Below are 24,489 nucleotides of genomic sequence, written 5' to 3' on the forward strand. Positions count from 1 at the left end.
AGACTAAACGTGCCCAAAGCGCTTTCCAAGTGGTCCTTGGCCAACAGCAACACTTAACATGTGGGACGGGACAAGACGCCTGTAAGGAGATATAACATTTTTTTCTTTCGGACAAAGACGACGCTGTCAACGACCAGGTACCTGAGTACGGTGAGAGAATGTGAGTAAAGAGCCTTTTCCAAGAACTCAACTATGCGCCGAACAAGGCTCGAACCCAGGACCATCCGAACCGAAAGCGAGTGTCATACGACAAGACCACATAGCCGCACAATGATAATGCTGCATCTGTTGGGTTTAATCCCATTGCGAGACTAAATCTAATCCTATTTTCCCATTGGTTGCGTTGTCTCATTGCACTCCGCTGACGATGATAAGAAATGACATGAAATGAGTAGAATTGATTCTCTGGATTAACATTCATTCATCCCACTGACACCCTGCCTAACGGATGCTGTTGGCTAATAATAATAATAATAATAATAATAATAATAATAATAATAATAATAATAATAATAATAATAACGATGATGAAATAATAATAATAATAATAATAATATAATAATAATAATAATAATAATAATAATATAATAATAATAATAATAATAATAATAATAATAATAATAGATGATGATGATGATGATGATGATGATGATGATGATGATGATGATGATGATGATGATGATGATGATGATGATGATGATGATGAAATAACAATAATAATAATAATGATAATAATAATAATAATAATAATAATAATAATAATAATAATAATAATATAATAATAATATGATGATGATGATGATGATGATGATGATTGATGATGATGATGATGATGATGATGATGATGATGATGATGATGATGATGATGATGATGATGATGAATAATAATAATGATAATAATAATAATAATAATAATAATAATAATAATAATAATAATAATATAATAATAATAATAATAATAATAATAATAATAAATAATAATAATATAATAATAATAATAATAATAATAATAATAATAATAATAATAATTAATAATATAATAATAATAATATAATAATAAATAATAATAATAATAATAAATAATAATAATAATAATATAATAATAATAATAATAATAATAATACTATCACTCCACCAACAATACTCAACATACAAGAAACGTTAACCGGACATTGGGCCGGTCCCTAAGGAGCCTACGTATAGATGGAACGAAATTGACGCCACTCAGCTCTTTGTTATTGTTTTTAGGTAGCCATTATCACGATTAAATCTCGCTAAATTCTATCAAACAGACTAGAAACGTTTAAGGTTACACTTAGTTTTGTGTGTCGGTAGGTTATATCCGGTTGATTTATGTTGTGAGTATTTTACTTAAACGCATAGCATCGATATTAAAGATTTTAACCACAAGTGTTGAAGCTACATTTTCCTACTAGTCAAAATTGAATTTTAAGACGGTATCTACGAGCATAGGTAAACAAACACATGCCAGTCAATTTCCTGAACTGGTTGTTGCAGGAAGCTTGAATCCAAAAGAACGGAGACAAAGACGGGAATATCGCGAACTCTGAGGGAAAACATAATATTATGACTGGTCTAGACTGAATACCTTTCCGCCTGATCTAAATAGATCTTACAATCCAATCAATTTTGATTTGACAGAGAGAATCAGACACAACAGATATATATATATACATATATAGAGGGAGAGAGAGATAGAGGGAGAGAGAGAGAGACAGAGAGAGAAAGAGAGAGAGAGAGAGAGAGAGAGAGAGAGAGAGAGAGAGAACTAGAGAGAGTATATTACCGAGAAAGAAATGAATCTTCGCTCATTCGGACTCGACCCCTTTGCGTATTAGTTGAGTTCCTTGGACCCCCACAGCATAAAAGCATAACAATGTTAATGTCTTCTTTCAGGCTGCATAGCCTGGGATGGTATGTCTCCATTAGGCAGTTTAACTGTCGTGCCCGCCCTGGAAAGACACGTACTTAAAGATTTGAGCCCGTCCTTCAAATTTCGATGATTTAAATGACCCTCATCTTGGAAAAAAAAAACAACTCTCAAACCTGGGACATCAATTTTTTTGAAGGGCGGGTTTTCTGACCAATTTCTAAATGACGTGTTTTTCCAGAGTACGACAGTTAACTGGTTACCCACATGCTTCTTAAAGACTTTTATTTTCAAAAAAAAAAAACAAAGAAAAAAAAAAGTAAAGAAAGAAAGGGCCGGGAGCGACGTATTTGCAGGTCTGATGACCCAATTATTTATGGGCTCATTGTTGTACTGGACATCTAAAAATTAAAAATGACGCAAAATATTTTCCTTTAAAACGATGTTAAACTAGGCCGATAAGTAGATAGACGTTGGGCGAGACTTCATATTTGAGTAGTGATTATCCAGTCTTCCATTTGCCATAGGACATGTTCCGGAATTAAGAAAAGCGCCAAGTTGATTATCTTCGACCTGCCAACTGTTTGCACGCCGGAAATGGACACAAAAAGGCACCAAATCCTATAATGTCTTCTTCATCTGCGTTCCCAAACCTTCCAAATCCACTTCATCTAGACATGGCCCATTATTTCTGTCCCTTTCATCCCCTTGAGGGCGACGTCCGGAGAGTTTTCTTTGTCCTCACAATTAATTGTTGCCAAACTGTAATGCCGAGAAGGTATAGAACATTCAACTCTTGCTCATTTTTTACGGCTATCCCTAAAGCAAAGCTTTTATGGGCAAACTTTGGGATATTATCTACGTGTACATATTATATGCAGGTCTGACATCCAAACACACTTAGGGTCCTAGTTTAACATTGTTGTCATGGACAATATTTTGCGTCATTTTTTGAGATTTCCATTACAACAATGAGTCCATAAGGAATTGGGTTATCAGACCTGCAAATAAGTGCACGTCGGATTTCATCATACCTACTGACCTATTTCTTTCAAAATAGAAAAATAATGATATAATAATAATAATAATAATAATAATAATAATAATAATAATAATAATAATAATAATAATAATAATAATAAATAATAATAATAATAATAATAATAATAATAATAATAATAATAATCAAAACTAATCAAAACAAAACAAAAACATAAAGGAAGCGAGAGAGGGAGAAAATAAATGGTAAGAATTTGTTAAAATAAATGATAATAATTTTTAAAAAAATAATCAGAGATGAATATAGAATGTGATATAATGAACAAGTAAAAATAAATAATAAACTTCAAAAAAAATCATATTTTTATTCATGTATAAAAACTATGGTCCTTCAGAGCCATTAGGCTTATGCAGCGTTTATCCCATTTTCTAGAGCGTGAAACGGACGGTAACAATTGTTTGTAATCCTTTGGATAGGACGCTAGTCAATCGCAAAGTAATTTCCGCCAGATCTAACAGAACCAGCTACCCATTCATTGCTGAGCAGACACGGAAGGGAGGGAGGGGGGGGGGGTGGATCAGAAAAAAAAATTATCGACTGCACCCGGGATCGATCTCTGTCCCTTTGCGTGTGAAGCAAGTGCTCTAGCAACTGAGCTATCGGGACCCCCCATATTCAGGTATGGATAAAATGATATCATAAATTACAGAGAAAAATGACATGTCCACTCCAGTTCTGTATATGTGACCCATCGTCTCAAAACGGTATTGTGTCGGGATATAAACTCTATATACAGTATGCGCTAGGCTAAGAAGCTCACGACATTACCATCCGGAAGTATAACGGACCAACACACAAAACTATGTGTAACCTTAAACGTTTATAGTCTGGTTAATAGAGTTTAATGAGAATTACTCATAAACGCGAATGGCAAAAAAAAAAAACAAAAAAACAACAACAACAAAGACCCGAGTGACGTCAACTTCATTCTATCTATACTGAAAATTCATTCTATATCCACGAACATGAAAACTGAGATTAGTTTCTCTTTGTGACGGTGTAGAATAGATATCATTTCCTGCATTGGAAAACACTGGAAGTTTGTTTTTCTTATTATTTTGTTTCTAAATTCACTTTTTGGTGCCCAGACTCATCCCGACTTAATACCGTTTTGAGACGGTGGTCACGACTTAATACCGTTTTGAGACGGTGGGTCACGGCTTAATACCGTTTTGAGACGGTGAGTCACGTCTTAATTCCGTTTTGAGACGGTGGGTCACGACTTAATACCGTTTTGAGGCGGTGGTTCACGAATTAATACCGTTTTGAGACGGTTAGTCACGACTTAATACCGTTTTGAGGCGGTGGGTCACGACTTAATACCGTTTTGAGGCGGTGGGTCACATATTAGTTTTATTTATTTACCTGTTTATAAACTTATTTACTACTAAATTGTTATCATTAAAAATCTAATCATATATCTAGATATTATTATGACAAAGATCGCCATCACTTTTTAGGATTTATTCTTGTCCGTCATAACAGTGAATTACTAGAAACGGCAAGAGATAACGCATTATGGTTCGCAATCGTTGGGGTAACCTATATCCAGGGTTCGAGTATCGTTCGGCGCTTAGCTGAGTCCTTGGAGAAAGGCTCTATAGAGCAGTAAAGTTAGGTGCCCCAAACGTAAACAAAGGTCGAGAAGCACGTGGCAAACCACATGTTCCTGTCTTGACAGCTCACGTTCCAATGTAAATAATAGAAAAAAATAACCTTTAAAATTTGGCTGTTAGGTGGCAAAAGAAACACATATTCATAAATACTCGATCATGCATCAAATAATGTCTAGATATGGATATTTTATGGAACAAAAGGTAAAATTTTCTAAAATTTATCAAAAGTTACAGTCTATCTATTTTTAGACCAGAGCAAATTATTGCGCTGGTGTGAACAAAACGAGAATTATTCGGAGCCTGATTTTAATAATAATTTAGCCTTATATTATTATTTCTGCAACTGTTAGATTTTATGTAAACATATTTTCAATACTGAAAGTGTATTGCCTACAACTCAAACTACAAAATTGGGAGACCTATATTGTGCGTAAATTATTCCGGTCCCTAACGGAAATCACTAGCAACTTGTTATTGTTTACGTTTGGGGCAGCAACTTTACTGTTCTATATTCATATTCTCTAACCGTACTCAGGTGTAAAATGAGTACCTGGTCGTTAACAGCGTTTTCTCTGTCGGGTGAAAATTGTATTATCGCCTAACAGGCGTCAGTCATGTCTCGTTCTACATGTTATGTATTGCTGTTGATCAGGGAATCTTTGTAAAGCGCTTTGAGCACGTTTAGTGAATATTGCCCTATATAGATGCTCAAGTTTTTGTGTGTTTTTTTTTTTTTTTTCTGGTCGGTCAGTTCGATACAACAACGAGTATGTTAAAATATCGACTACTCTCCCAGCCCGCCATTGACCAATCAGACAAAGTAATGGATCAATACAAATCTTACAGAGCAAATCCCTAATCCTATCTCCTCTTTCCTGTTCTCCTATCCATTAATCCCCCCTGAATCCCTATACTTGTTTTGTGGTCCCTATCATTCCATTAGTAACAACCCAAGGCTGTTATTATAATATCTAGCCAAGATGCTGCCAAACCAAAAATTATCGGAAAGTAGATAAAAATCGTGACTTTTTATTTATTAGCTGCTACCCACCGCGCCAGTTTGTGAGATTTGGTGGAAAGTACTTTGCGATATACCCGCGTCCTATCCTAAGGATAGCAAGTAATCGCTACTGTCCGTTTTATACTACATAAACTGGGTTAAACTCCGGTTCAATGAACACATATTGGGAGCAGCATGGCGCAGTGGTACGGTCTATGCTTCGTACCCGAAAGGTACTGATTTGGATCATCCACCGCTGCTCCGTATGGCCTTGAGCAAGTTACCCCGCTTTAGCTCAATTTGCGTCGCTGCACTGCGGCTGACGCCTGGGTCATTCCATTTTTCCCATATAATATTCTGAAATACCGCATTCTTGATAAGATCAAAATTGATTTTCAACCAACAAACCGACCCCCCCCCCCCCCCCCCCCCCCCCCCCACTGTGCTGTTTACTAGTGTTTGATTTCGGCCGGGATATCAACTCGATACTGAAATTTCATTCTCTATCCACAAACATGAAAACTGAGATGAGTCTCTCTTTGTTATGGTGTAGAATAGATACATTTTCTGCAGTTTCGTATTATTTTGTTTCTAAATACAGTTTTTGGTGCCCCGACTCATCTCGACTTAATACCATCACATATGTACGTATAGTGAATTTAATATCGGAGGAAGATTATGGTGATCTAATATTTATTCTTATTTATAGTTGCTATAACTCTTAGGTACTCTGAATAAATAATAACAAAACAAAAATTAATAAACCCCCCTAATTCATCCCTAAGGGGAGATTTTTCTTTAGTATCTATCCCAAGGGAAGACTGGAATAACCCAGGCGTCCGCCGCAGTGCAGCGCCGCAAGGTGACTTGCTCAAGGCCACACAGCGCGATGGGTAGTCGAACTCGTTACCTTTCGTGTAGGAAGCAAAGACAATACCGTTGATCACATTCCGACAATAAAGACATTTTAAAAATAAAATAAAATAATGAAACACCTGAAGTGTGTGCGCGCGCATATGCGTATGAATAATCTAAGATCCAATCAAAATGTTGCCAACGTTAAAACAAAATAATATAATAATACCATGAGACTGAAATAAAAAATAAACGGCAAATAAAAAGATCGTTTCTTTCTTCACTCGATTCCATTAGTGCTAATTTATTTCCCAGTCAGACACAACCTTGTACGTCCATATCCTAAATCTTCCTTTAGAATTAATCGAAGACAGACAGTCAGTACGACTGTCTCAGGTCCCTCATACAGAGTTACCAAACTCAAATGGATTAAACCGACGTGCACTTATTTTCAGGTCTGATAACCCAATTCCTTTTGGCCTCATTCTTGTAATGGAAATTAAAAAAAAAAATTGTCCATTACAAAAATGTTAAACTAGGCTCGCAAGTGGGTTCGGGTGTCAGACCTGTATATATGTGCACGTCGTATTAAATTGACAATTCCAACAACAACAAAAAATCAAAAATAAATTAACAAATAAATAAATAAAATATTTTTAAAAGTAAAATAAATCAATGTATCACTCACAGTTCGAATTTATTCCCGTCTCCACCTTCAATGTCCTAAATTTTCCATTAGAATTAGTTGAGGACATTCTGTCTCACTCTCTCTCTCTCTCTCTCTCTCTCTCTCTCTCTATATATATATATATATATATATATATATATATATATATATATATATATATCTCCCTCTCCTCTCTATCTCTCCCTCTCTCTCTCTCTATCTATATATATCTCTCTCTATCTATCTATCTCTCTCCCTCTCCTCTCTCTCTTTCTCTCTCTCTCTCTCTCTCTCTCTCTCTCTCTCTCTCTCTCTCCCGATGCAGATTTGCCAAACTCAAATGGATTACAGTGACAATTTCAATCAATAAAAGTAGAAATATTTCAGTCTCTATCCCTTTTTGTATTCACCACTCAAGCCTGACTGAATCAGACGATTTATATGAATTAGGGTGAGATGGTGAAAGAGAAGAAGAAAAGGGAGGGGGGGGGGGGACGGAGGTGGTGGAAATGGAGAAATGATGGAGAGGCAAAGAGGAAGGGGAAGAAGGAGGTGAAGCAGGAATAAGACGAGGGTGCATGGATGTGATGGAAGAGAAATAGGAGGAGGAGGAGGAGGAGGGGGAGGAGGAGGAGGAGGAGGAGGAGGAGGAGGAGGGAGGAGAGGAGGAGAAGAAGAAGAAGAAGAAGAAGAAGAAGAAGAAGAAGAAGAAGAAGAAGAAGAAGAAGAAGAAGAAGAAGAAGAAGAAGAAGGAGGAGGAGGAGGAGGAGGAGGAGGAAATACGAGATTGACCTGACGAGAAATATATAAATTCTATGAGATGAGTCTTAAAATGCCGTCTTACTGACTTTCTCCTTCCGCCCTCTCTCCCACCCGCCCTTTGTTCCAGAATGTTCCTATCACTCCATTAAGATAAATTCAAGGCTATGCTTGGAATACAAATACAAAACACCTTTTTTTTCTACCCGACCAAAGTGTTTTTACGTCTTGTGTGTCACATTAATTCTGTAGATTACTACGATCCCTATCTTGTCAAAACGTCTCTCCAATGAATACAGTTTTTAAAATTATACACATTTTATATAGAGAAATATCCACTAAACGTGCTCAAAGCGCTTTACGAAGTGTCCCTGACGAACAGCAACACGTAACATAAAGAACGAGACATGACGCCTGTTAGGCGATAATACAATTTTTTCCCGACAGAGACAACTCTGTTAACGGCCCGGTACCATTGTCTACTGATAAGAAGTCACTGTCCGGTACTCATTTTATACCTGGGTACGGTGAGAGACTGTGAGTAAAGAGTCTTTTTCAAGGACTAAACTATTGGAGCGAGGCTCGAACCCAGGATCTTCCGATCTGAAAACGAGTGTCATACCACAAGACCACATAGCCACACAAATAAATATATAAAAGTAATTTTAAAATACTACTACGGATTTTTATGTAGCCCGACAATCGCTGACTGTCCACAAAGCGCTTTACAATGTGTCAAAAAAGCCAACGCGACACTTGAAATGTAGGACGAGATAATGTGTTAAGGCAATCACGATGTATATTTTTGAAACAGGCAAAATAAATTGATACCAGGCAGGTACTCATTTAAGACATGAGTTAAGTGAGAGAATGTGATTATGTGAAGGTGCCTTTACCAGGGACTCAACTATGCGGAACTCGAGCCATATTAACTTTAAAATGCCGTCTGCTTTTTCTTTTTTTTTTTCTTTTTTTTTTTCGTTTTTTGTTTGTTTGATTGTTTTTAGGCAACCGGTTCATTCAGAACATAGAACTATTTGAGGCGAGGGTGCCAAACCTCTAAATGCAGGGTACCTCGATAGATTACGTTAATGAGCTTCAAAACATCCTAGGTTGGCAGCAACTGACGAGGAATGAATGGTGCGAAAAGGTACAGTGCGGTCAGTAAATAAATATAATTAGTATCAAAGATTTGCTGGAATTCATACAAGTACGACTGTCTTGGCACCAGCATGGAGTTAGGGAGCGTTCACATATTACGTCATCAAAAATTTGCCCTTTTTAGACCCCCCCCCCCCCCTCCCCCAAGTCATCACTTGTCATCATTGACCTGACCCCCCCCCCCCCCAAACAGATGATGACGTCATCTAATTTAATAAAAACTAAAAGATAACTTTAATTTCACAATATTTATTATTCATTTTTCAAACCATAAACATTGATTATCAACGTTTGATAAAACACATTCAGACATTTTATTAATTTCAGAAACTGTTGGTAATTTATCTTTTACGATACAATGGGGACATAAAATTTAAATTTGCAAAGATAAAATCTAACAAACATTATTTAAATTAGGCTACTTGGTGCAGGTGCTATTAAAAAAATTTCAGAAAGTGTAATTTAAAATAGTATAGGAGACAAATTATTTTATAGCATATTAGTCTTTTAGTGGAATGAATTTCTGTTTCAATTTCCAAACATAAAATTAATTGATTCAAAAATGTTTCTGCCTTGGACCTCTGGCAATGTACTATAAATAGTATCATCAATTTCATCTTCATCGTCATCACTTTCTCCCATTTGCTGTTCTTCTTGTATGCCGCATTTTAGTGAATGGTCTTTCATTGCTGTGATCGAGGAGTGATACAATGAACATTTAGGGCAAGTTCGCCTTTTGAGAAGTGATACCCCTTTCCCATCTTGTTTCTTGAGAGATGGGCAATACTCATCATAGCAATTTATCTTTAGCTGTTTTGAAAGGAACAAACTTTGAAATAGGCTTCCAAATCTTCCATTATTGCCTATCTCCAAACCATCATCACATGAAGCAAGTGGTACAGGTGGTGGCAGAAAACGCTCTGGAAAAAAAGATGAATAGTTAGTACGCCAAGGTTTGCAGCATGAGTTGTCACTGCATTTCACTATTTGCAGCAGATATTGGGATTGACGAATGTGTTTTATCTTCCAATCATCTGTTTCTTGAAATTTAAGTTTGGGTCTTGGATTTTCAGGTGGAGGGATGAATTTTCCAACTACTGGGTATCCATCTATTATCGACTCGGACCAAATATTGGCTAATATTTTTCCAGCAGCTTCAAAGTTCCTTTTTTCCAGATCAACATCAACAGTCTTGTTGCTTCCATCAAGATGACGTCCATGAATATCAAATGGTAAGATGACAGATGCTGTATCCTTTGAAAGCGGTGCCATTCTTCTTTCCACCTCATTATAAGCACTGAAACCTGGAGCGTGTGTAAAGACAAATACAGCATCAATATCCAGCGCCTTGAAATGTCTCTCCCAAGCAGCGAGTGTCTGTCCGTTTTTTGGAGCCTCATCTGGACCACCATCCACTGAAACAAATACTAGGGTTTGATTTGTCCATTAACTTTGCTGATGACGTCGAATTCTTCTAAATTCAAGACTGCATCGAAATCTTCAGCATGGGAGAGAGCACTACTGCTGTCGTGCTTGCCACTGCGGATTGCTACATACGTCGGACCACTGTAACCAATGGTTCCATCCTCTTTCAGGGAACATCCAGCATAAACTGATGGTATTAGTTTATGTCTTTCACCAATTGGAAAATCATGGTCAGGAAGTCTTACTTTATACTCCATATGCATGAGGATTGCTGTTTGTTTTTTTGAGATCGGAAGACCTAGTGGTACTCTCGCTTTATCATCTTGTGACAAGTAAAAAACATGCTTCTTCCCAAATAGAGCAGCGAGTTCGTGAGCATGCTTTACAGCGGCCATGGCGAAGTGAGCATCATCATGCTTTTTCCTGAGATCATGTTGAGGTCTACATAGCTTTACTGGCACAGTGTTCACATGGCGCTTCCCATCGACATGTCGAGAATTCTTCGGTAATAGACGGTAGTAAAGTGCAGTCCTGGAGATATCATAGCCTTTCTTATTCAAGCAAGTTTTCAGATCATCTAGAGATTTTACTGAGTTGAAAATATCACTCCGTCTCCTCTCATCAGCAGCTGATTCTGGTATCACTATAGACAATATAGTTTGGTGGAGGTCGGACGAAGTTTCCTCCAATGCAGGCTTTCCTACTTTCGGACGTGATTCTAATAACTTTTTAAATTTACTTGAAATATCTGGATGTTCATCTTTAAGCTCTTGAAACTGTCTTTTTTTCTTTTCTCTTAATTTTTGTTGACTTTTCACTAAGGATTTTGCTCGAGATAGCTTTTTTTGAGTATCAATTTTCTGTTTTTGTAAATTCTTTAGTTGGGTTTCTTGCTCACTACTAAGATTTATTGTGTTTTTAAGACAAATCAAGCTAGAAATGGATGAATCGAGACGTTTTAATTCAGAATTCAACTTGTCTTGTGCATAACAACATTTTTGCGCTCCCCCCTTTGAGCTTGAATCTTTGAATAAATCAGATGGTACATCTCCTGAGAATGCAAAATTATAAAAAAAAATTAAATGAAACATAAGCAATTTTGTCAATGGGATTTGGAAGGTTCATAAAATGTAGATGTGGGTACTTTCAACAATTCTTTGTTTTACTATCAATACTATATTGCTATTCTATTATTTTTTTCTTTATTTTATCTATTTTTTATATTATTATTAGTTTTTTAATTATATAATATAGGTATATCACCCTTAAATACTGTTATTTTGCTTTCATTTTAAATTTCAATTATTACCTGTGTATTATTTGCTATGTTCTGTTTCTTCTACTTCGTTATTATGTATATTTATGAAATTTATTCTTCCATATGTTGTACAAACAACATGGAATAAAGTTCACTCAACGCTGAACACTGAACAACAAAAAAACATCAACTTTTGAAAGTAATTTTTGGAATGAAGTGACAGCGCTTGGTTACATTGCACCGGTGGATATTGTAGGGCTAGCTAAAACAAAGAATAGTTATTTAAAGCGCCCTGCACATTTTGTTAGAAGATGGCACTATACAAAGTAATGATTATTCATCTATTTAATAGAAAAGGTGGCAAAAGCCTGCAGTCAAACTTGTGTTTTTTCACAAACCTTTAATATCGATGCTGGTGGCTGCCTCCACATGAGGAGAAGGAACACCTTGTATGGACTGACTTGATGGACCGGCATCCGATACTTTAAAACCAAGGTCTTTATGGATTTCTGAATTATAAAAAAGGAATATCGTAAATGATTTTGGAAGGTGGGAAATAAATCAAACGCAATTTTTCTTAAATATCTAAAGTTTCTTCTTTACATCTTAAATTGCGGATTAGCAACTAACAGCTATCCATACGCCATACTATTGACACTGAATGGGAAATTAGATATAAAAATACAGTTCATTCGTTTTGTTTTTAACCTTTTTAAAAAGATGAAAACAAAAACCAGGGTTGGTATGCCACCAGCCTTTGAATTTCACTAACTTTATGCTTTGATCTTTATATAAAATTAAAATATTATTTTAGAAGTTTTTATTAAGTTTATTAAGCATTAAGTTTGTTACATAACTAATAGATGTAAAAGCCATTTAAAACAGTCAACATATTAATTAATATGTAATTAGTAAGTGAAATTATAATAGATTTAATATTAAACGTAACAAAAAAAAATTGAAATATGATCTGTTATTGATGGTTAATAAAAAAAGTATCAATCAAAGGGAAATAACTGTTATTAAAATTAAATTATATAGGGAAATTTGTTTTGGGCGAGATCAAAGGCAAAATCTACTATATTTAAAAACCTAGATCTATAAGAAAACTAAAGTGCTCACCTTTTGCTTGTTCTTTATTTTCTCCTTTTTAACAAATGCAGCCCACATTCCAATTTTTCTTGCAGATATGCTTGCTGCCTTTGCACGCCATTGGATGATCATGTTATCAGCTTTTTCTCTGTCCACAACTTTATTGGCCTTAAGCCCATTCCATAATGCTTGGGCCTTTGCCAATGCAAGTTGGCGCTTGTCATCAGGGTGTGCCTTTAAATAGGCATCAACAAACTTTTCATAGAGATGTGTATTACTAATACTATTACTCATTCTTCAGATGAAAACTCCAAAATATATTTAATAAACTAGACACAACCAAATCAAATGATTGATGAAGAAAACTTTTCAGAATCAAAACTGAATGGTAGCAAGCAGTTTGAGCAGTTCAATCGGTTTTGATGATTCCATCATTTAATTAATTTTTCACCTTTTTGCTAATTTATTTGGAATGCCATTTTTGAAGCTCTTGCATTTAATAAAATAGGCCTAATTTGCCTATGTTTTGATGACATCATCTTGGGTCTGACCCCCCCCCCCCCCCCCATGTCAACACATGTCAACATTTGGTAGACCCCCCCTCCCCCCCTAGCTGATGACGTAATATGTGAACGCTCCCTTAGGTAATGAAGAGATGATAAATACCAATGATATCGTACACATAAGATGGTGAACCTCACCACGAAACGGTAGCATTGTGGGAGATAGGCGCGTTTGACTGGGGGAGGGCAGTAACCCCAATAACGGTCTTTATATCTTATATCTATTATTCAAACATTTTTTGTTAACAAAAAGCACTTTTTCTTAACAATATTATTAACAATTGATAAAGTATCCGCATGTCATGAGAGATGACACCCTTGAAATAACATTTTCTAAAAGGTATTGTGGAGGGTAAAAGAGGGAGAGGGAGGCCAAGAAAAAGATGGTCACAAGACATCAGCGAATGGATGAATAAACTGACTGAATGTGGAAAGATGGCGCAGGACAGAAGCTTGTTTTGGTTGGATGTTGCGGAGGCCACGTCCAGGAGGGATAAGCCATGATGATGATGATGAAGATGAAAGTAGCCTCATTAAAAAAATCATAGTAATATAGATAACAACACGAAATTCAATCACGTGACGAAACAATATTATTATGATTGAAAGAATCTTACTCAATCTTTAAACGTTCGCTTAAAACTTATCTGTTTCGATTTTAGTAGAAGTATTATTTATATATATATATATATATATATATATATATATATATATATATATATATATATATATATATATATATATAAAGTAGACAGACAAATCAAAAGAGGGATGGAGAGAGAGGGGGGGGAGCGAGAGAGGGGTTTAAAAGAGGGAGAGGAATAGAGAGAGAGAGAGAGAGAGGGAGAGAGAGAGGGAGAGAGAGAGAGAGAGAGAGAGAGAGACAGAGGCTGGGAGGTCGGGGGGATGGGGGAGGGAGAAGATGTATCGCTATCAAAATGAAGGCTTATTGTTGACATGAATTAAAATCGATTCAATGGCATTCTGCAATTAAGTGAAAGAGGCGAAAATCCGAATGGACGAAGTTAAAAGTCGAATTGCATAGCCTGTGATCAACCGTGATGTCTCTTCTATGACTCATACATTTCAGGAGCCTTAGCAACAACATCAATTTGATTTCGATTTTTTTCCTTTGGGTTTTTTTTTTTCTCTCATTCATTAAGAGCATCTTCTATTTCATTCCAGTTATCTCCCTTTTCTCGAGTTGAGAGTTTGTATACCCAAGAATGAGTTCAGAACTAGGTGTTCATATATTTGCAGGTCTGGTGACGGAAGACAAGTATGGGCTTGCTTTAACATTGGCGTAATAGATAATATTTTGTGTTGGTTTGAAGGTTTTCCATTACAAGAGAGAGAGAGAGAGAGAGAGAGAGAGAGAGAGAGAGAGAAAGAGAGAGAGAGAGAGAGAGAGAGAAGGAGAGAGAGATGGGGAGGGGGAGAGAAAGAGAAATAAGCAGAAGGGGGGGGGGGGGGGGGGGTTGTAGTGAGTGGAGGAAATAGAGTTGCAGAAACATGAAGAGAGAAAGAGATAGAGAGAGGAAGAAAAAGAAGCAAAGAAGGAGGGCTGGGTAGAGAGAGAAGGGAAATGAGTTGCAAAGGAGAGAAGAGAGATAGATAGATAGATAGATATATAGATAGATAGATAGATAGATAGATAGATAGATAGATAGATAGATAGATAGATAGATAGAGAGAGAGAGAGAGCAAGGGTAGAGAGAAGGAGCAAGGGTAGAGAGAAGGGAAAATAATTTCAAATGAGAGAGAGATAGTGTGTGTGTGTGTGTGTGTGTGATTATGTGTGTGAGAGAGAAAGAGAGAGAGAGAGAGAGAGAGAGAGAGAGAGAGAGAGAGAGAGAGCGTGCGAATCAGAGAAGGGGGTACTGCGAGAGAAGGGAAAAGAATTTCAAATGAGAGAGAGAGAGAGAGAGAGAGAGAGAGAGAGGAGAGAGTAATTGAGAGGTATAGAGAAAGGAGATGGAATGATTGATAACTGACTAGAACATACGGAGAACAAGAATCACAGCAACATCAACAACAAAAAATAGTCATGGTTGATTCTATTCATATCTAACCTTACAAGGCTCAGCCTCCAAACGTAGTCAAATCCCCCCCCCCCCCCCCCCCCCCCGATCCATATAATCATTGTTAGCCTTGATGTCAAGGCTGCTGCTGCTCCACAACCTATCGATCACGTGACAACAATCTTTACAACTCCTAACAACAACAAGAGCTGCAATCGTCATTTCAGTCATTTCAATTGAATCCCACAAAACTATTACATGCTCTGCCTCTCGGGTTCCCGCTGAGCACCTGAGCTCTTCGAATCACCTGAAATGTTAACCCATTAACTGCTGTACTCTGGAAAAACTCAATTTTAAAAATTTGGCCAGAAAACTCGTTCTTCAAATATCGATTAATTTAAATCACCCTCTTCTTGGCAAAAAACTCTCAAACCTGGGACTTCTTGAAATTTCTCTTTATCCCAGGTTTGAGAGATATTTTTTTTACAAGATGAGGGTCATTTAAATCAATCGATATTTGAAGGACGAGTTTTATGGCCAAATTATTAAATACGAGTTTGTCTTTTTTTTTCTCCAGAGAACGGCATGTAACTAGTAACGGATTAAAATTTCAATTTGTACATGCCTGTGGGAGCGATTGATTTCGTGGATAACAGAATGAAATCATTGATTGTGAATTATAGAACATCATAGATTGGGATCGACTGTCGAGTTGTAATCTGATTGGGCGACATGGATCGTTTGGCTAATAATAATAATGATAATGATATAATAATGAAGTGTATTTTGGAGACGAATGGTCCCCTTTTTATCATCTATCCACTTACATTGTAACACCAACACTATCATCTCTTCTTCCTCTTTTTCTTCCTCCTCTTCCTCCTTATCCTCAGTTTCCTCCTTCTCCTCTTCTGCTCCTCCTCTTCCTGTTCCTCCTCCTCTCCTCCTCATCCTCCTCGTCCTCCTTCTCATCACCATCATCAACATCATCATCGTCATTATTATTACCATTATTAACAATAATGATAAAAATGCAAAACACTATAAACCTAAAATTCAGTAGGGAGAGAGAGAAAGAGAGAGAGAGAGAGAGAGAGGAGAGAGAGAGGGGAGAGAGAGAGAGAGAGAGAGAGAGAGAGAGAGAGAGAGGCTGGGAGGTCGGGGGATGGGGGAGGGAGAAGATGTATCGCTATCAAAATGAAGGCTTATTGTTGACATGAATTAAAATCGATTCAATGGCATTCTGCAATTAAGTGAAAGAGGCGAAAATCCGAATGGACGAAGTTAAAAGTCGAATTGCATAGCCTGTGATCAACCGTGATGTCTCTTCTATGACTCATACATTTCAGGAGCCTTAGCAACAACATCAATTTGATTTCGATTTTTTTCCTTTGGGTTTTTTTTTTTCTCTCATTCATTAAGAGCATCTTCTATTTCATTCCAGTTATCTCCCTTTTCTCGAGTTGAGAGTTTGTATACCCAAGAATGAGTTCAGAACTAGGTGTTCATATATTTGCAGGTCTGGTGACGGAAGACAAGTATGGGCTTGCTTTAACATTGGCGTAATAGATAATATTTTGTGTTGGTTTGAAGGTTTTCCATTACACGAGAGAGAGAGAGAGAGAGAGAGAGAGAGAGAGAAAGAGAGAGAGAGAGAGAGAGAGAGAGAAGGAGAGAGAGATGGGGAGGGGGAGAGAAAGAGAAATAAGCAGAAGGGGGGGGGGGGTTGTAGTGAGTGGAGGAAATAGAGTTGCAGAAACATGAAGAGAGAAAGAGATAGAGAGAGGAAGAAAAAGAAGCAAAGAAGGAGGGGCTGGGGTAGAGAGAGAAGGGAAATGAGTTGCAAAGGAGAGAAGAGAGATAGATAGATAGATAGATATATAGATAGATAGATAGATAGATAGATAGATAGATAGATAGATAGATAGATAGATAGATAGAGAGAGAGAGAGCAAGGGTAGAGAGAAGGAGCAAGGGTAGAGAGAAGGGAAAATAATTTCAAATGAGAGAGAGATAGTGTGTGTGTGTGTGTGTGTGTGATTATGTGTGTGAGAGAGAAAGAGAGAGCGAGAGAGAGAGAGAGAGAGAGAGAGAGAGAGAGAGAGAGCGTGCGAATCAGAGAAGGGGGTACTGCGAGAGAAGGGAAAAGAATTTCAAATGAGAGAGAGAGAGAGAGAGAGAGAGAGAGAGAGAGGGAGAGAGTAATTGAGAGGTATAGAGAAAGGAGATGGAATGATTGATAACTGACTAGAACATACGGAGAACAAGAATCACAGCAACATCAACAACAAAAAATAGTCATGGTTGATTCTATTCATATCTAACCTTACAAGGCTCAGCCTCCAAACGTAGTCAAACCCTCCCCCCCCCCCCCCCCCCCCCGATCCATATAATCATTGTTAGCCTTGATGTCAAGGCTGCTGCTGCTCCACAACCTATCGATCACGTGACAACAATCTTTACAACTCCTAACAACAACAAGAGCTGCAATCGTCATTTCAGTCATTTCAATTGAATCCCACAAAACTATTACATGCTCTGCCTCTCGGGGTTCCCGCTGAGCACCTGAGCTCTTCGAATCACCTGAAATGTTAACCCATTAACTGCTGTACTCTGGAAAAACTCAATTTTAAAAATTTGGCCAGAAAACTCGTTCTTCAAATATCGATTAATTTAAATCACCCTCTTCTTGGCAAAAAACTCTCAAACCTGGGACTTCTTGAAATTTCTCTTTATCCCAGGTTTGAGAGATATTTTTTTTACAAGATGAGGGTCATTTAAATCAATCGATATTTGAAGGACGAGTTTTATGGCCAAATTATTAAATACGAGTTTGTCTTTTTTTTTCTCCAGAGAACGGCATGTAACTAGTAACGGATTAAAATTTCAATTTGTACATGCCTGTGGGAGCGATTGATTTCGTGGATAACAGAATGAAATCATTGATTGTGAATTATAGAACATCATAGATTGGGATCGACTGTCGAGTTGTAATCTGATTGGGCGACATGGATCGTTTGGCTAATAATAATAATGATAATGATATAATAATGAAGTGTATTTTGGAGACGAATGGTCCCCTTTTTATCATCTATCCACTTACATTGTAACACCAACACTATCATCTCTTCTCCTCTTTTTCTTCCTCCTCTTCCTCCTTATCCTCAGTTTCCTCCTTCTCCTCTTCTGCTCCTCCTCTTCCTGTTCCTCCTCCTCTTCCTCCTCATCCTCCTCGTCCTCCTTCTCATCACCATCATCAACATCATCATCGTCATTATTATTATCATTATTAACAATAATGATAAAAATGCAAAACACTATAAACCTAAAATTCAGTAGGGAGAGAGAGAAAGAGAGAGAGAGAGAGAGAGAGAGAGAGAGAGAGAGAGAGAGAGAGAGAGAGAGATGGAGAAATCGAAAGAAATTGAAATGAGAAAGCATATTATGAAACATGAGGGGAGAGAGATGAGAAAGAGATGGTGTTAGAAATCATAGCCGTGAATTTAGAATAGCAGATAGCCACAAAAATGATAATAATGAAAAACACTATAAACCTAGAATTCAGTAGGGAGAGAGAGAGAGAGAGAGAGAGAGAGAGAGAGAGAGAGAGAGAGAGAGAGAGAGAGCTTTGGAGAAATCGAAATTAAAAAAAAAGAGAAAGCACATAAAACAGGGAGGGAGGGGAGGGAGGGAGGGATGGAGGGAGGGAGAGAGATGAGAATGAGATGGTCTTGTTAAAGATCATAGCCAAGAATTTACAATAGCAGATAGCCACATCTATTGACCTTCCAATAGCCAATTTCACGACAATGAAATTAAATATTCAAAGAGTAGATTCACTAATTGCCCTAGCTTCTCGCCCGTCACCCTATCCCCTAGATGCTCTCGCCCCATCATTATGAAAGGCTGGCCTGTTACTTGACCTAAATCAATACTAGAATACCCTAAAAACGCCCAACACTGAACAAGAAACATGCATTAAAAAATTTTGGCCAGAAATCACGTCCTTCAAATATCGATCGATTAAAGTGACCCTCATCTTGGCAAAAGCCCTCAAACCTGGGACTTGATAAACCCCAGATTTGAGAGTTTTTGCCAAGATGAGGGTTGTTTTAATTGTCCGATATTTGAAGGACGAGTTTTCTGGCCAAAATTTTAAATACGTGTTGTTGATTTTTCTTTTTTTTTTTTAGACAACGGCAGCAGGAAACCATCAACACGTCATTTAGGATGCCTTTGTGTCTCAATCGGCTATTATGTGATCTAGCGGTATGACACTCGCTTTCGGATCGGAAGGTCTTGGGTTCGAGCCTCGCTCGGGGCATAGTTGAGTCCTTAGAAAAAGCTCTTTATTCACATTCTCTCACTGTACTCAGGGGTAAAATGAGAACCCGGACCTCAACAGCGTTGTCTCTGAAGGAAAAAATTGTAATACCGCCTATCAGGCGGCATGTCTCGTTTCACATGTTGCTGTTGGTCAGTGACGTTTGTAAAGCGCTTTGAGCACGTTTAGTGCAGCGGATATTGCTCTAGATAAAAAGCTCAAGTTAAAATGGAATACTGAAATTGACGTCGATAAATTAATTGTGTTTCAAGAAGAGAAAAACATTTCGTTGCAAACGCCATTGGATAATCAAAATGATTGTTGTTGTGGATAGCTCATACTATAGAGTCACGCTCTCCCCGGCCAAGCGGAGTTGTCGTACCAGTAAGGTACAGGTTCGAGCCCCCATCGCCGCCGAAGTCTTTATTCTCTATTATCTTCTGGCACTTTCCTACTCACTTCATTTCTTGTTGTTGTTACTCGTATATTTGAGTATCAAAAAGAACTTTGTTATGTTTATTTCTATTGACAGGGCGGCGACGACATGCATGAACTCAAATTAATTGTATATTAATTTATTTATAGCTTGGGTTCCCCTCACTCCATGCAGCATGATGGGAAGGCAGATGTTATCTCTTCTGTTATTTAACCTTTGAGCGACTGAGGTCAAGTGAGTTGAGATTGGTGGTTCGTTCTGACCATGACTTTTTGGCCCGCCCTTCGTGCTCATCGCTAACTGGTTAAGCAGTGGTCACTCACCGTCGTAGGCCATCGTGATATCACGATAGATGACTTCGCCATGCACTCACTCAATCTTGTCCTGTATGTAGCCTTGACCATCATTTATTGGCAGGCTTCTGATTGAATTTGGAATAAGTTCTGGATTGATTGAACACGGGTATGAGTGAAACATTCGTAATCCCGACCTAACCCCCCCCCCCCATCCCCCAGCTTAATCATAACATCTCACAAACTGTGTGTGAAAACGTAAACGTTTATAGTCTGATTAAGAAAATTATCTAATGAGAACTAATCACACATTTGGTTGTCTAAAAACATACCAAGAAAGAACTGAGTGAAGTCAGATGATAATAATAATAATGTCTTCATACACTCATTCATCCATTCATTCACCTTGTACATCAACTCATACTCCCACCCGTCATCCATATTTACATCCATCCATTTATTCATCCTTTTATCCATCCATCCATCCATCTATCCATCCATCAGCCCATTTAACGATCAGACCCTATTCAGTCCACACACCATCCATCCATCCATAGTTTTTGTTTATTCATCGTAACAACGCCACGACCACACTATCTCATTCGTCTGTAGTGTTTCATTTATCCTGTTTGGTTGATAAAGGGGAAACCTGAAACGTCCATTCTATGTTTTCGTATATTAGATTGAAGCTTACATTCAATTTCACATTGTTATTTATCACTTTTAGATACGTTCATTTTACCTCTATACTTAAGTTGTTTTTTTTTTTTCTAAATTTATTCACAGCCGGCGAGAAGGTCAAGGACATCAAATCAAAGCCAAGGAACTCGGCACAGATGGTAAGTGTTCAATTCCAAAATGTATAGTAAAATATATCCAAAATGTTAGTAAAATATGTCCAAAATGTAAAGGAAAATATGTCCAAAATGTATAGGAAAATATGTCCAAAATGTATATTAAAATATGTCCAAAATGTATAGTTAAATATGTCCAAAATGTATAGTAAAATATATCCAAAATGTTAGTAAAATATGTCCAAAATGTAAAGGAAAATATGTCCAAAATGTATAGGAAAATATGTCCAAAATGTATAGGAAAATATGTCCAAAATGTATATTAAAATATGTCCAAAATGTATAGGAAAATATGTCCAAAATGTATAGGAAAATATGTCCAAAATGTATATTAAAATATGTCCAAAATGTATAGTAAAATATGTCCAAAATGTATAGTAAAATATGACCAAAATGTATAGTTAAATATGTCCAAAATATATAGTAAAATATGTCCAAAATGTATAGTAAAATATTATGTCCAAAATGTATAGGAAATTATGTCCAAAATGTATAGGAAAATATGTCCAAAATGTATAGTAAAATATGTTCAAAATGTATATTAAAATATTCCAAAAATGTATAGGAAAATATGTCCAAAATGTATAGTAAAATATGTTCAAAATGTATATTAAAATATTCCAAAAATGTATAGGAAAATATGTCCAAAATGTCTATGAAAATATTTCCAAAATTTATAGTAAAATATTTTCAAAATGTATAGTAAAATATGACCAAAATGTATAGGAAAATATTTCCAAAATGTATAGGAAAATATTTCCAAAAGTTAGAGTAAAATATGTCCAAAATGTATAGTAAAATATTTCCAACATTTATTAAAAATATTTCAAAAATGTATAGTAAAATAAAAGGAGTAAAAATGACTCTTATTAAAAAGTACAAACAAAGTAAACGACATTTCGGCCTTTGGCCTTCTTCAGGTAAACATGGAAAGGAAATATGGTATATTACATTGGCATTATATTCTACTCCCTTGATTTTACTGTACATGATATTGATTCATTTCGCACCTCTAGATTTCAATTTCCAAACCAAATAGATGGATAGGCAAACACATTGAAAAATCGATGGAGTTATTATGGATTGAGGAATTGATAAACAATTAGCTTTTATATGGCGCAATATGCACTGAACGTGCTTTAAACGCTTTACCAATGGTCCCGGGGCAGCGTGGCTCAGCGGTAGGTCTTTGCATCGTACCCGAAAGGTACCGGGTTCGATCGCCTGCCGCTGCGCTGTGTGCCCTTGAGCAAGTCACCTCGCCCTAGCTCAATTTGCGGCGCTGAACTGTGGCTGACGCCTGGGTTATTCCAGTCTTCCCTTGGAATAGACCCTAGAGACAAATTTCCCCTATGGGATGAATAAAGGACATTTTATTTATTTATTTATTTTCTTATTATATATTAAGCATTAATTGACACACGAATTTCTCTAGATTTGTGTGAATTTGAAGTTTAAATGATAAAATAATATCTAGACCGAATAAGAAGTTATAGGGGAAATAATCCTCAATATCACAAAACGGAGAAAAATTGGATTTAAGGAGTTTTGGAAAATAAACCACTGTTCATTTCCATACTAAACCTCCGTGCCTCGTAGTTTATTTATTGACAGATTTCACAGTTTACTCGCCACCTAGTCACTATCCCTTTGAAGATGAAAACATTCTACCGAGGAGACTTACAACACAATCTCACGAGATGTTAACACAATCTCACGAGATGTTAACATCATCGTGACGTGTTGTTTACATTGTGGATTATCCTTTATCCCTGGTCTATGACGTATTGTTTATGCCCGTCTTTTCGTCATCCTTACAGGTGGAGAACATCAACACAAGTCTGGCATTTCTGGCTAATCTTGGAGTGAGCGTGGACGGAGTGAGCGCTAAGGGTGAGTATAATAATAATAGGGTTCAAAGGACGTGACGTCACTTCCCTCGTAATGACGTATAGTAACTTAGTAACTGGTTCTAAACTATCGGAACAAAGACATGGCGGACGCCCTTATGAAATACTTCTCCGACGAGCATAAAAATGAATCCAGAGGAGAAAAACATAGATCTGATCATGTTTTGACTTTTATAAATTCTGATCACATGACATTTGAAAAAGTTCTAGCCAGCATGAAGAATAAAAAGTAACGCTTTTGTTTTTGTTTAGAACCAAGCTGCTCGTTGCTGAGCGTACGTAACATCAGACTATTGAGTCCTATTCGATAACATGCAATGATATATATATATATATATATATATATATATATATATATATATATATATATAATATATATATATATATATATATATATATATATATATATATATATTTTTTTTTTTTTTTTTTTTTTTAAATTTTTTTTTTTTTTTAAGTTCAATATAGGCTACATTATGTGCTGTTCGGGAGTCCCAAGAGCACAGTTGGTAGAGAGCTATCGCTTTACACGCAAAGGGACCAAGTTCGATCCCGGGTGAAATAGAGTTTTGTTTTGTTTTTACCCCCTGTCCACACAGCAGTGACTGGGTAGCTGGGTCTAACAAATCTGGTCGAACGTACTTGCGATTGACTTGCGAGCTATTCAAAGGATAGCAAGAAATTTCTATAGTCCGTTTTACGCTATAGAAACGAAGATGAACTCCGACACTATATGGGCCTCATGGCTCCGAAGGACTACTATTAATAGGTGCAGTTTGAAATAGAAGCATCGACTGACGAGTAGATATATGCAGGTCTGACACCCGGACACTTATAGGCCTAGTTTAACATTGTTGCAATCGACAATATTTTGCGTCATTTTCCATGACAAAAATGAGTCAATAATGAATTGGGTTATCAGACCTTCAAATAAGTGCACGTCGGCACTGACCATGATTTGAAGCAGGGGGAATGGCAGCCATCATTCAAGATCAAACATGGCCCCTGGTATTAAATCTATATCATGTCAGTATGACGACAAAACGTGACTTAACGCTCTCCTTTCTGGCCATTTTCCCCAAAACTTTACACTCAACCTTATACAAAAATAGATTTATTTTACTCAAACACATAATCTGTTAGTTTTTGCTATACCTACATACTTTTTAAATGCTAAATGAGCTCTTCATCAGAGTGTTAATAAACTTTAAATCTAGCAAACAATTTTGTTCAAATATTATGATGGACAAAAGAAAATAGAATGACAAAAATGTTGACTGAATCGTAACAAATGTAACGGTTTT

At 36.8% G+C, this 24,489-nt stretch overlaps 1 protein-coding gene across 2 annotated transcripts in view; it reads left to right on the forward strand.

Annotated features, from left to right (window-relative positions):
• Positions 1 to 24,489, forward strand: part of LOC144967491 (uncharacterized) — a 618,402-nt gene that overhangs the window by 383,365 nt on the left and 210,548 nt on the right. For both annotated transcript variants that reach the window (XM_078904810.1, XM_078904811.1), the window contains exons 4-5: positions 21,208 to 21,260; positions 23,096 to 23,168. In XM_078904810.1, coding sequence (XP_078760936.1) covers positions 21,208 to 21,260; positions 23,096 to 23,168 — 126 coding nt within the window. The remainder of the gene's footprint in view (positions 1 to 21,207; positions 21,261 to 23,095; positions 23,169 to 24,489) is intronic.

The sequence above is a fragment of the Berghia stephanieae genome, chromosome 3 (assembly GCF_034508935.2).
Source record: "Berghia stephanieae isolate SIO BIC M18660-M18661 chromosome 3, UCSD_Bste_1.3, whole genome shotgun sequence".
Taxonomy (NCBI): Eukaryota; Metazoa; Mollusca; class Gastropoda; order Nudibranchia; family Aeolidiidae; genus Berghia; species Berghia stephanieae.